General features: G+C 39.5%; 1 protein-coding gene across 1 annotated transcript in view; it reads right to left on the bottom strand.

Annotated features, from left to right (window-relative positions):
• Positions 1 to 12,003, bottom strand: part of PIK3C3 (phosphatidylinositol 3-kinase catalytic subunit type 3) — a 100,025-nt gene that overhangs the window by 70,480 nt on the left and 17,542 nt on the right. Inside the window, exons 6-10 of the mRNA XM_054398342.1 lie at positions 11,840 to 11,935; positions 4,055 to 4,126; positions 2,923 to 3,027; positions 2,381 to 2,473; positions 1,573 to 1,758 (exon numbers count right to left, since the gene is read on the bottom strand). Of these exons, the coding sequence (XP_054254317.1) occupies positions 1,573 to 1,758; positions 2,381 to 2,473; positions 2,923 to 3,027; positions 4,055 to 4,126; positions 11,840 to 11,935 (552 nt within the window). The remainder of the gene's footprint in view (positions 1 to 1,572; positions 1,759 to 2,380; positions 2,474 to 2,922; positions 3,028 to 4,054; positions 4,127 to 11,839; positions 11,936 to 12,003) is intronic.

Genomic DNA, 12,003 nt, shown 5'->3' with positions numbered 1-12,003 from the left:
CTAGGACTCTGTATGTTTTTAAAATTCTAGTTTATAGAAAAACTTAAGCCAGTTTTCAGTGACCTATTTTCATAAATAAGCTAGCCAAAAATGTCTTTTAAAGTTTTATTGGGAACAAAAAAGCAAGCAAAGCAGCATGCTGGGCTGAGAAAAAGAGACGAAAATACAGCCACAGCAATAGCTTTTTTTCCTTCTTATATAGCTATCTCACTTACATAAACAGGCTTATGTTAAATAGAAGGCAGGGATATGACAATGAGTCCCCAGAATGTTCTGAGGTGCTCAGGAGAAAAATAGGATCAGAGAGTAAGACAATCTTTCTCACAGAACGCTGAAAAACCTCCCACATTCTTATCTGAAATGTGCACATTCCAAGGCAGAGCCAGGCAAGACCGCTTTTATCTTTGGTCTGTCTGGTAAGAAGTCAATTCGAGCCTTTTGAAAACAGCTCTTTGCGATCTTTTAAAGGAAGTTCACTGAACTCTTCACTTGACACAAATCACATATTATTTTTATGAATATTGTAATAATATTCATAACACCTATAAAGATACGGAAATTAGGATCTTCCTAACAAGAAATATACAATTAAAATGCTGGTGCAGAAGGTACTAATGAAGTAAATATTTAACTGCAATTACTACTTTGAAGTTCTGTTAAGCTGCTCTGCTTGCATTCAGCATCCCCAAAATGTACTTTTCAGTTTGTGGCTCCAAGAAAATTCGAGCATACAATCTGTAGCATGGTACCATGAATTCAGATTCTCTCCTATGTACTTTTTATCCCACATATTTGACTTATTTTTAACTGAAGAACAGAACTTTAATCACTTGCTGTTGACAATTTTTTTCCTCTAACGTTCAACTTGCTGTTTAGTTGCCTTCAAATATTCCATAAAAGATAGATTTTTGAAGTCAAGTAAGTAAGCTTGCAAAAATTTGATGTATTTATGCTCTTTATTTTATAGTCCATTGATTGCTAAGGATTCAAGAATTACCATAATACATTCAAAGTATTGTTTTCAGTGAAAAGAAAATATATAAATAATTAAACTTCAAAAACATAGCATCTCTTAAGTGGACTCTACCCACAAATAACAGCTCATCAGATTCTAACCAGTATATAACTAAAATCCTCTTATTTCCCCAGATGCTTTCCTGTACACTTTCTTCATCAAGAATATGAAAATGTTCTGCTTCAATTCACCGTGTGGACTCCATAGAAAACTTTTAGTAGGCTATTTAAGTTCAGAGTACTCCTGGGCACATTAACATTCAAAATCCATCACTGGTTTCTGGGGAAAATATATCGTCATTTCCCCTTGTTTGACAAAACCAGCTACCCCACTAGCTGCTCACATTAAGACAATTATCAATGAATGCTGCCTAATAAAGACTTTGCTCCATAAAGAGTTTATAGTGAAGAGCAACATAGTGAATTTCATTATTTTATTTTTCTATCACTGGTACTCACTTAAACGCCTTACAAAGTTGCAAGCATTTCAAGTACTCAACGAGATGAAAAATACTGAGACTAGCTGACTTTCACATGCCTCTACAAACCAACGAATACCTCATCATCAGCCTGCTGAAGCCTGGCAACAGCATAGCGCCGAACCGTTGGGTTAGTGAATTGAGATGACAAAAGTTCCAGAGAATCTTCCACATCCATGGGCTTCCACTTGCCCAGGAGTTCAAGTGCTTGCTTTGCCTCTTGTGGTAGGTCCCAGTTGACACATTTTAAGAATTTTGTCAAGGCCTAAATAGAAAGAGATTGGATCAACGAAAAGCCAAGATAAACTTTTGAAAGAATTCATTTTTCACACTAAGATAGAACTAAATTCAGACTGTATTTACATAAGCATAGACCTAGTGAATCTTACTGATGTGACACTACAATATTGGAATGTTTAATAAGTCCCAAAAATCTGAAACTCAGTTGACTTCGAAGTAAAATGCAAAGCCAATGGTTACTGATGTACCACAATTAGCACTACATGAAAACATGCTCGCTCCTGGGGTATTTCATTTACTTTGGCCTCTAGTGTGATACTACTTATTCTGGTAATGATAACCCTCATCAAAAAATCTCCTCTTTAATAGGTTTTCTTTGCTAAAGAGAAAACTGTTAACAGGATTATTTTAAGCAGACAATGTTTGCAGAAAGACTGATGTAGTAATCGCCAGTTCACATGATCTAAGGGTGAAAATTACAGTCACTAATTTTAAAAAACAGTAAGATTGTAGAAAAAGTTAAAATTATCCTCACTAGCCTCTAAGACACTGAAGCTCTGTATCTCCTTAACAAACAAACTTTGAAGAATGACTGCCAGATTAACCACTTCTTGTATCAATAAATCCTCTAAAATCATTTGACTTACCTTTTCCTGGTTAGTAAGGTAGTATCTGAACTTCCACACTAAATCCTGTTCCTCGTATGTTAGCTGCTTTGTTGGTGGATAACTCACAATGATCTATTAGATATACAGTCAGAAATTGAGTTTAAAAGCATGAACAGGCATAATCAGCAAGTTAACAGACTAATAGACTATAATTGTGACAAAGCACAACACTAACAGACAAAAAAAACCCTTTTCAACATAAAGTTATGCTGTCATGGTGATGCTCTTCAGTTATGTGGCTGATTGAACTGGCAGTGTAGGCAAACACAGTTACTTAAAGACTATCATTAACACCTACATATGTTCACAATATGCATTCTAATCCCCCCCAATAAATGTTTCGCATAAAAATAAATACCTTCTGAGTTATACTCACTAAGCACTTGTAAGAAACACTTAACATTTCTTCATTAATGACTTGTTATAAGCTGAAATTGACTGTATTTTCCTTAAATTGTCACCACATACTAGTACCAACCTACCTAATAAAACTGAGTTTAGCCATCATGTGACTGACTTACATTCAGCTGATCTCGTGTAGCTGCATTAGGCTTCAGATCATGATCAGAAGGTCCGCTTCTTAAACTTCGAGCAAGCTTGTGATGTTTGCTTTCTACTAAATTCTCCTAAATGCAGAGGGTAAGTCAGTATTCTTAACTACTTAAACTCCAGAAAAAATTACTATTGAATTGAAACCACCTAGCAAAGACTCACCAGTATCTTGAATAATGCATGGCAACTACTAACTCATACCTAAATAACTACAGCATCTTCTGAATTTATTTTTGTTGTTATTTTAGAAGGAAACCCTTCAACAGGTTATGAAAGGTTGCTGAGGTTTGGTTTTGCTTTTTTATTTCACACAGTTTACAAACTCTATCTTGCATTTTGGTGAATTGCTGCAAAACGTAAGCATTTCAGTCAACATATCAGTGATTTCAATGTGCTAGACACTTTATAAACATTTTTTAGTTTGATGTTTAAAGTATAAAGCTTTCTATGCAAGAAAAACATCTCAAAATTTTTCCCACTATTAATAACATGTTAGCAACAGTAGGAGCCACAATAGGAGCCACAGTGTCAACGAAATTTCAGCAGCCAAGGCAGTTTTCAGCAGTCAGACTTGCTCTTGCAGTGTTAGATTACACAGTGCTCAAACAGTGTTGCCAGTAGAAGCCCACTTACATTAAGGTTCCCAAAGCTGCCAATACCAGTCCCACTGAATTGGCATCCACAATAATGGTAATCTTTTCTAGAACTGTACTTAGGCACTGTCTACATGAAAGACAACACACAAGAGAGTGTAGGAAGAAAACATTTAACAGACAAAGTGATGAAGACTTAGTGTACCATTCTCATCTTCTCCTCCTTGTTACCTTACATTCCCACCCTCTGACTTCTTTTGCCAACAATCCCCTCTCTACTTTCCTCAGAAGCAAGCATATTAGGTTGGGAAAGGAGTATACAAATATAAGTATTAAATAAACTCTTGTATTTTAATCTAGAAGCAGAAAAAAAAAAGAAAAAAGTCAAATACAACTTTCCATTGGAATTTTAAAAATATTGAAGACTGCAATATTGGCAGGCTTTCACCTCCATTTACGAAAACTTAAACAAAAGTACTACAATATAGACTGTACTATATGGACTTACCATAGACATCTGGGGATCTGGAATCTTAACAATTTCAGAACTTGATGAAATTGGAGATGACTCATCACCATCCTGAATGACAAAAGTTAATGGCACATTAAACATCTCAATTTTTAAGAAAGAAAAAAAAAAACATGTCGTATTAAAGTACTGTGATTCATAATACAGTGAAATAATGACACAACTGAATCTCGCTTTTGATGGTTATAAAGGGCAAAAAAAATAGGAAATATATTATTATTATTGGATTTGCTACGTGATAATGTGGAAAAACAGATGGAAGTTCATTTGAATAGATGTAGATTGGCATCTCCCTACATTAGAACACAGAAAGATCATCCTTATACAATGAGCTTCAGTTCACATCATGGAAGTTTTAGAAATTCTGGATATCTTCCAACTCCAAGAGTCATCCAATGCACCGGGCTTGATTAAAGCTAGTCCAAATCATAAGAACATAGTATAGACACTGGATCTTCAGCAATTTCCTTGATCTGTAGGCTCCTCTTGGCTGCATTACTTGCTAGCATTGCAGGAACTTGAGATGACCCGTCACTGGCAATCTAAAGCAACATCAGCACTACTACAACACTTTACTATGTTACAGGACTTGAGAGATACTTCACTACATTAAAGTCAGTGTGTGACTTCATATAAACACTGGAGTCCATTAAAAAAAGTCAGCAAAATTTGCAAAATTTTCTGACCCAACAAGATTCTTCTGCACTTTCCTAAAAAGCAATTTCACAATAAAGAGGTTCTATTTATCATATTCTTTAGTCAAAACTCATAACATCATTTCAAGAAACACCAATGGGATTCAACCTCTCCCATATGCAAAGTAAACAGACATCAGTTTTGTAGAGCCTGCTTTTTTGTTTTTTTCTTTCAAGTCACAAAAAAGGCTCTGATAATCAGACTACCTTAAATAAAAAAAAAAAAAAAAACAAAAAAAAAAAAACCTGGATAGAGCAGTGCAATCAAAGGAAAGTTTCACTTGAAACTTGCACAAAAACACATTAACAATAAATGCTGGTGTTACGTGCACATAGAAAACCACACTGAATTTTTGCTCAGATGGAGAATCAGAAGCAATGCTCTTATTTCTAGACTGCTATCCCTTACATCTTGAATGCTGTTTTAAAATTAACTTAACAGAGAACATGGAAAGAGCCACCACCACTTAACTTCTTTGTAATTGTTGAGTTAAAGAATAGCAAATTCTATCAGCCGCTGTTTAACAGGCTAGTTCTTCGTAAAGACTTTAAAACAGATTTATCAATAAAACTGTGACAAGTGATCTTCACTTCAACTACTGGTCACAGACAGGTGGCAACAGAACCTGCTTTCATTACACTCAAAATACTAGATTGCTAATGACTGATATGTATACTGTACACTGTAATTGGAAGCATGACAAAACAGAGAAGATAGGCACTAATTTATGTACTGTTTCCTATTGCTACCAGAAAAGGGTCAAGAGCTTGTTGAAAAGCAACCTCATAAAAACAAATTCCTGCAGATAATTGTAGATTTAATATTTACTACTATCTGTTCGAGTACTTTATTTCCACAAGTTACTTTATTCCCATTCACAGTTACTTTATTCCGTGCACTTCTATTATGCTTCAGAAACATCTGCTAAAAGAAAGATGCATGCTTGAAGTCTGAATCTACTTTCCCTTGTACAACCATAAATTCATGGTAACAAAAAGAGTCATCTGTGTAAATCAGGAATAACATGTTTCTGGAGGTGAGGGAAAAATCATTTTTAGGAATGTCATATTCAACTGTAAAAAGCTAGGAGGACACATAGTCACACAGTAGTTTACTAGTAGCTCATTAGTTTGCTTCTGTGAAAAGTACAGCACCTTCTAAATGTATAAAGGTAATGATTTGTAAAATATTTCAGTATTTCAATAGTGCTTTATTGTGTTCTCCTGTAAAGTATTCCCTCAATTGCCAGATAAGTAACATAACTTTGTTTCATGTAAGAATCTACAGGTTTCATTCTGATTTGTAACACAACCCAGTTTTGCAAAATTAAGGATCTCTCAGGGTTCTACGGTTCAGTGTATAAAAGGACTATGAAACAAAGTATTTTAAAAGGAAAGACTCAGAAAGGGAGGGAGAGGTCACATTTTCAATTATAGCCTGCAAAAAAGAAATGCTGAAGAGCTTATTGAGACAGATTCTCTAGAATTGCCAAACTTCACTAAAAAAATAAAAGAAGCCTAACAAAAAAATAATAACAAACACCATGCAATTACAAAAATAAATCAATCAAATAAATCCACAAAAAAACAAATCACCACCAAAAAACACCCATTTTTGTTACAACTGCAGTAGTTTGAAAAACAAGCTTGAAAGCTCCCTCTATAGTTTTAAAATAACTTCTAAGATTCTTGTTGTTAAAAGCTTTTGAAATTTAATAATACCTTAATTCCAACGGCTAGATTAACAACCTTTAAATCACAGAACTATTGAGGTAAACTAGAGTCTGTGGTGAAACCAGCAGCCCATCTGAAGTGCATGTACACCAATGCACACTGTACAGGTAACAAACAAGAACTGGAAGCCTTGGTACACCAGCAAAACTACAATGTAGTTGCCATTACAGAAATGTGGTGGGATGATTCACACAACTGGAGCACTGAACTGGATGGTGTGGTGAATTATGCCTGTGCCCAAGGCTATATCCTTAAAGTGGTGGGACATGGCCTATGTGTTCAGCTGGAACCCCCTCTCCCCTCTGGAGTGGGGGGGGAAGGCTGGGCACCACTCTGTCTGAGTAGACAATCTCCTGGGTCATTTGGGACAATGGCATTCAGGCGACATGCCCATGCTTGGCTTTGTTCAAAACTTATGTTCACACTATATTTGGGTGAAACATCAGTTCATTGGTCAATTGCTTTGTTTAACAAGGATGCTAACTGGACCAGTGTCCGTGCGGCAAATGTTAAGTAGGGGTTGTTTCGGTAAACTCGTGTTCCGTGTTCGGTGCTCCGTGTTAATACCCACGCTTGTTCCCGTGTGCGTGCCCGTGTTTGCCTCGTGCCTTCTGCCGCCAAGAGATCCGCCTTGCCTGGGACTCGAACCAGCAACCTTCGCGTGCATTGCCGCCGGTCGCCGCTTCTGCCCAAAGGACAGGCACCCTCCCCAGCCGATCTCCCTAAGATCGTGGAAAGGGTCGCTCCAGCTTCGCAGAGGAGCCGCTTTTGGCCGTATCCTGCGGCCGCATCGACAAGGGTTTTCCCCTGGAGCGGCAAGCTTGTTCACACAGCGCAACGGCGAACTGACTTGCAAAGCCTCCGGGAATCACCGGTAGTCTTCCAGGACCCTTTGTTCCGAGAGAAGCCGCTACCATGCAGCACAGCACCACGCGGTCGGCGCCATCTGTATCATGTTATTACGATGCATCTGTGCTATGATTTCCGGGACTATAAAACAGTATCAAGTAAAGAACCTCGAGAACTTTCTTCGGTTAGTGAGTAAACCAAACATTTCTTCATAGAGTTTCTGGGGCAGTTTGTGCAAACTGCCTGTTTGTGGGCTTGCCGATTCCCGACAAGCACTCACTCCCCCCAGCTCTCTCTCTCTACCTCACTTCAATTTAGTTTCACTTTCTAAACATATAGATCTCCTCGAACTCTTTAAAGTACCTATATATATACATTCTGCAGAATTGATTCTTTCTGACTGAATACTAGAACCTGTAAATACCAATTGTATATCACTTGTAATATAGTGTTAATAAGTATTTATTAAACCTTTATAAATATCTCCGCCACTTATTTTCGGCGAGAATTTACATTTCACAACAGATGGTTACAAGCTCTTTAGGTGGGACAGACAAGGGAGAGGAAGAGGAGGGGTGACACTCTATATTAGGGAATCTCTCAACACCACAGAACTTGAGGTTAAGGACAAAAGGATTGAGTGCCTATGGGTTAAAATCAGAGGGAAGGCTAACAAAACTGACATCCTGGTTAGAGTCTGTCATAGACCACCCAACCAGGATGAAGAGGTAGATGAAGTATTTGACAAGCAGCTGGAGGTCATCCCAAGATAGCCAGCCCTTGTTCTTGTGGGTGAATTATCTGCTGGGAACTTAACAAAGCAGAGAGGAGGCAGTCCAGAAGATTCTTAGAGTGTATGGAGGACAGCTTCTTGACACAGATGTTATGTGAGCCTACCAGGGGTGAAAACCTGCTTGACCTGCTGTTCTCAAATAGAGAAGGGCTGGTGGGGGATGTAATGGTAGGAGACTGTCTACGGTGCAATGATCATGAAATAGCAGAGTTTTCAACATGCAAGGAAACAAAGAGAAGCAACAAAAAAACCCTTACTTTGGACTTCCAGAGGGCAGACTTCAGCTTATTTAAGCAACTGACCCAGAGAGTACCTTGGGAAGCAGCCCATAAGAACAAAGGGGTCCAGGATGGTTTGGACTTACTTCAAACCATCCTGTGTGAAGGCACAGGAACAGGCTGTCCCCAATGTGCCAAAAGATGAGCAGATGTGGGAGGGGACCAGCCTGGATGGGCAAGCATCTTTGGAAGGAACTAAGGGGAAAAAAAAAAAAGAGGCTATATCGCCTTTGGAAAGGGGGGGAGGTACTTGAAATATGTTTAAGAATGTTGTTACATCATGTAGTAGAAAAATTAGAGAGGCAAAAGCCCAGTTAGATCTTAAAATGGCCACTTCTGTGAAAGGCAATAAAATAAATTAATGCTAAGGAGGGGCAAAAACATCCACTCGTTATTGAATGTGGAAGGGAATATTGTAACTAAAGATGAGGAAAAGGCAGAGGTACTAAATACCTTCTTTGCCTCAATTTTCAACAGTAAGACAGGAAGGCTTCAGGATAACTGGCCTCCTGAACCAGTTGATGGGGTCAGGGAGCAGTATAGTCCCCCTGAAATCCATGCAGAACCAGTTAGAGATTGCTGAGGCACTTGGATCCTCACAAGTCCATGGGACTGGATGGGATCCATCCTAGGGTACTGAGAGAACTGGCAGATGAGCTCGCCAAGCCACTGGCCATAATTTACCACCAGTCCTGGCTCACTGGAGAGGTCCCAGATGACTAAAAGTTGGACACTGTGATGCCCATCCACAAGAAGGGCCTGATGGAGGACCCTAGAAACTACAGGCCTGTCAGCCTGACCTCAGTGCAAGATTATGGAGCAGATCATCTTGAAGACAATCACAGAGCACCTACAGGATGGCCAAGGGATCAGACCTAGCCAGAACGGATTCTGGAGGGGTAGGTCCTGCCTGACCAACCTGATCTGCTTCTATGATCAGGTGACCTGCCTGGTAGATGTGGGGAAGGCTGTGGATGTAGTCTACCTGGACTTCAGTAAGGCCTTTGACACCATCTCCCATTGCAAACTCTTGGCCAAGCTGTCAGCCCATGGCTTGGACAGGAGTACTCTGTCCTGGATTAAGAACTGGCTGCAGGGCCAGGCCCAGAGAGTGGTGGTGAATGGTGCCACTTCCAGCTGGCAGCCAGTCACTAGTGGTGTCCCCCAGGGATCAGGGTTGGGCCCAATTCTGTTTAATATCTTTATTAATGATCTGGATGAGGAGATAGAGTCCAAGTTTGCAGACGACACCAACTTGGGAGCAGGTGTTGATCTGTTGGAGGGTAGGAGGGCTCTGCAAATAGATGGGCAGAGTCCCAGCGTGATGGCATTCAACAAGTCCAAGTGCCAGGTTCTGCACTTTGGTCACAACAACCACATGCAGCACTACAGGATGGGGTCAGAGTGGCTGGAGAACAGCCAGGTTAGAGAAGAACCTGGGGGTACTGGTTGACAGCTGGCTGAACATGAGCCAGCAGTGTGCCCAGGTGGCCAACAAGGCCAATGGCATCCTGGCCTTCATCAGAAATAGAATGGCCAGCAGGAGAAGGGAAGTCATTCTGCCCCTATACTGAACACTGGTTAGGCCATACCTTGAGTACTGTGTCCAGTTCTGGGCTCCTCAACTTAAGAAGGTCATTGAGATACTTGAACATGTCCATAGAAGGGCAACAAGGCTGGTTAGCGGTCTTGAGCACATGCCCTATGAGGAGAGGTTGAGGGAGTTGGGGTTGCTTAGCCTGGAGAAGAGGAGGCTCAGGGGAGACCTCAGTGCCATCTACAACCTCCTGAAGGGAGGCTGTAGTCAGGTGGGGGTTGGTCTCTTCTCCCAGGCAAACAGCGACATAACAAGAGGACACAGTCTCAAGCTGTGCCAGGAGAAGTTTAGGCTCGAGGTAAGGAGAAAGTTCTTCACAGAAAGAGTAATTGGCCAGTGGAACCGGCTGCCCAGGGAGGTGGTGGAGTCACTGTCCCTGGAAATGTGCAAAAAAAGACTGTATGTGGCACTTGGAGCCATGGTTCAGTTGTCAGGAGGTGTTAAGATAATAGGTTGGACTTGACGATCTCTCAGGTCTTTTCCCACCTGGTTGATTGTGATTCTGTAGAATAGACCTCTGAGAACATGAAGTCCAGCCTATGATCTAACACCACCACACTGACTAGACTATATCACGAAGAGCCACATCCAATCTTCCCTTAAACACCTCCAGGGATAGCGACTCCACCGCTTCCCTAAGCATTCCATTTCAGTGTCTAATTACCCTTTCCATGAGGAAGTGCTTCCTAACACCCAACCTAAACCTCTCCTGCTGCAGCTTTAGGCCATACCCTCTCACAAGTTGCCTAACTTGTGCTCTAACTTTCAACAGAGGCATGGAGGCAGATTCTGATCTGTGCCTTGTCAGAATTTTTGTTGTGGAAAATTGCTTTTCAAAAATTATTACTGTATATTTCACTACTTTCTATTATAATAGTAAGATCTCACTTGTTCTCTCCAGATCAGCTCCATCAGTAATGTTGTTACACACATATGAATATTTGTGTTCTGTTTCCCATTGTATTAACATTTTGTTTATTGAACTACGGATTTTTTTAAATTCTCAGATGGTGCTTAAAGTTAGTGCCTTTGATCTCAACAGGACTCCATAATCTTTCTAGTTTCTTTCTCTTTACCATAAACTTGCATTGTTTAGTAATTTTCTGACCTGTTGTTAATCTAAACATTCTAAAAAGCAATTACTGACGATTTATGTTTCAAATCAGATTACACACTGTTTTTTCTACTTCAATGAGTCTTTCTACAATGCAGAGGTTCATAGAAGGACTGATAATGTCTTCCAAATCCATACTGATGTTTGTTAAGCACACTGTTAATCCTTTGATTCATTTTTTTTTATGAATTCAAATTTAAACACTTGATTGCACTGCTTTTGAGATCTGCCTTGTAAACAGAAAAGATGCAAGACCTTCCAAGCCCAAAGTCTTTAGCTTAATTGACCTTCAAAACACTTTCAGCATGAATGACTAAACTTCTATTTATTCATATTAGAGAAAATCTCCAGCAGCAGTGGTCCTGTGCAAAGTTTTAATAACTTGCCATCTATAAAGTTACATTTCCTTCTGACATAATTTTACATACAGCTGCTATGAAAAGTACTTCTGGTAAGAACCACAAATCTTAAGGTTTTTAATCACTCACACTTACTAAATTCTGTCATCTTGAACTGTATTACACAAATGACTGACTTCAATCGTATTGCATCTATACTATTTGATTTGTACGTACATAAACATTTGCATGTGCATGAACGCCACCAACAGCTGTCTGCCACTACCCTGCAGCAGAATATTTCACCTCAGCAGAAAAACAAACAAACAAAACACATTTCAGGTACATATGTTGCAAGGCACATACCTTTTCATAGTAAACTATTCCATATTCTTTATCATCACACTTGACACAACGGAATTCGATCATCAGGTACATAAAATTGGAACTTCGTTTTTCCCTCTGAGAAGAGAGCCACCACAGATGTGTATCATATATTAAAATGCAACAATCTTCAAAATTCTAGCACA

Source organism: Indicator indicator (assembly GCF_027791375.1).
Source record: "Indicator indicator isolate 239-I01 chromosome Z unlocalized genomic scaffold, UM_Iind_1.1 iindZ_random_scaffold_49, whole genome shotgun sequence".
In the NCBI taxonomy this organism is placed as follows: Eukaryota; Metazoa; Chordata; class Aves; order Piciformes; family Indicatoridae; genus Indicator; species Indicator indicator.
This window is presented reverse-complemented; position numbering and strand designations above follow the sequence as displayed.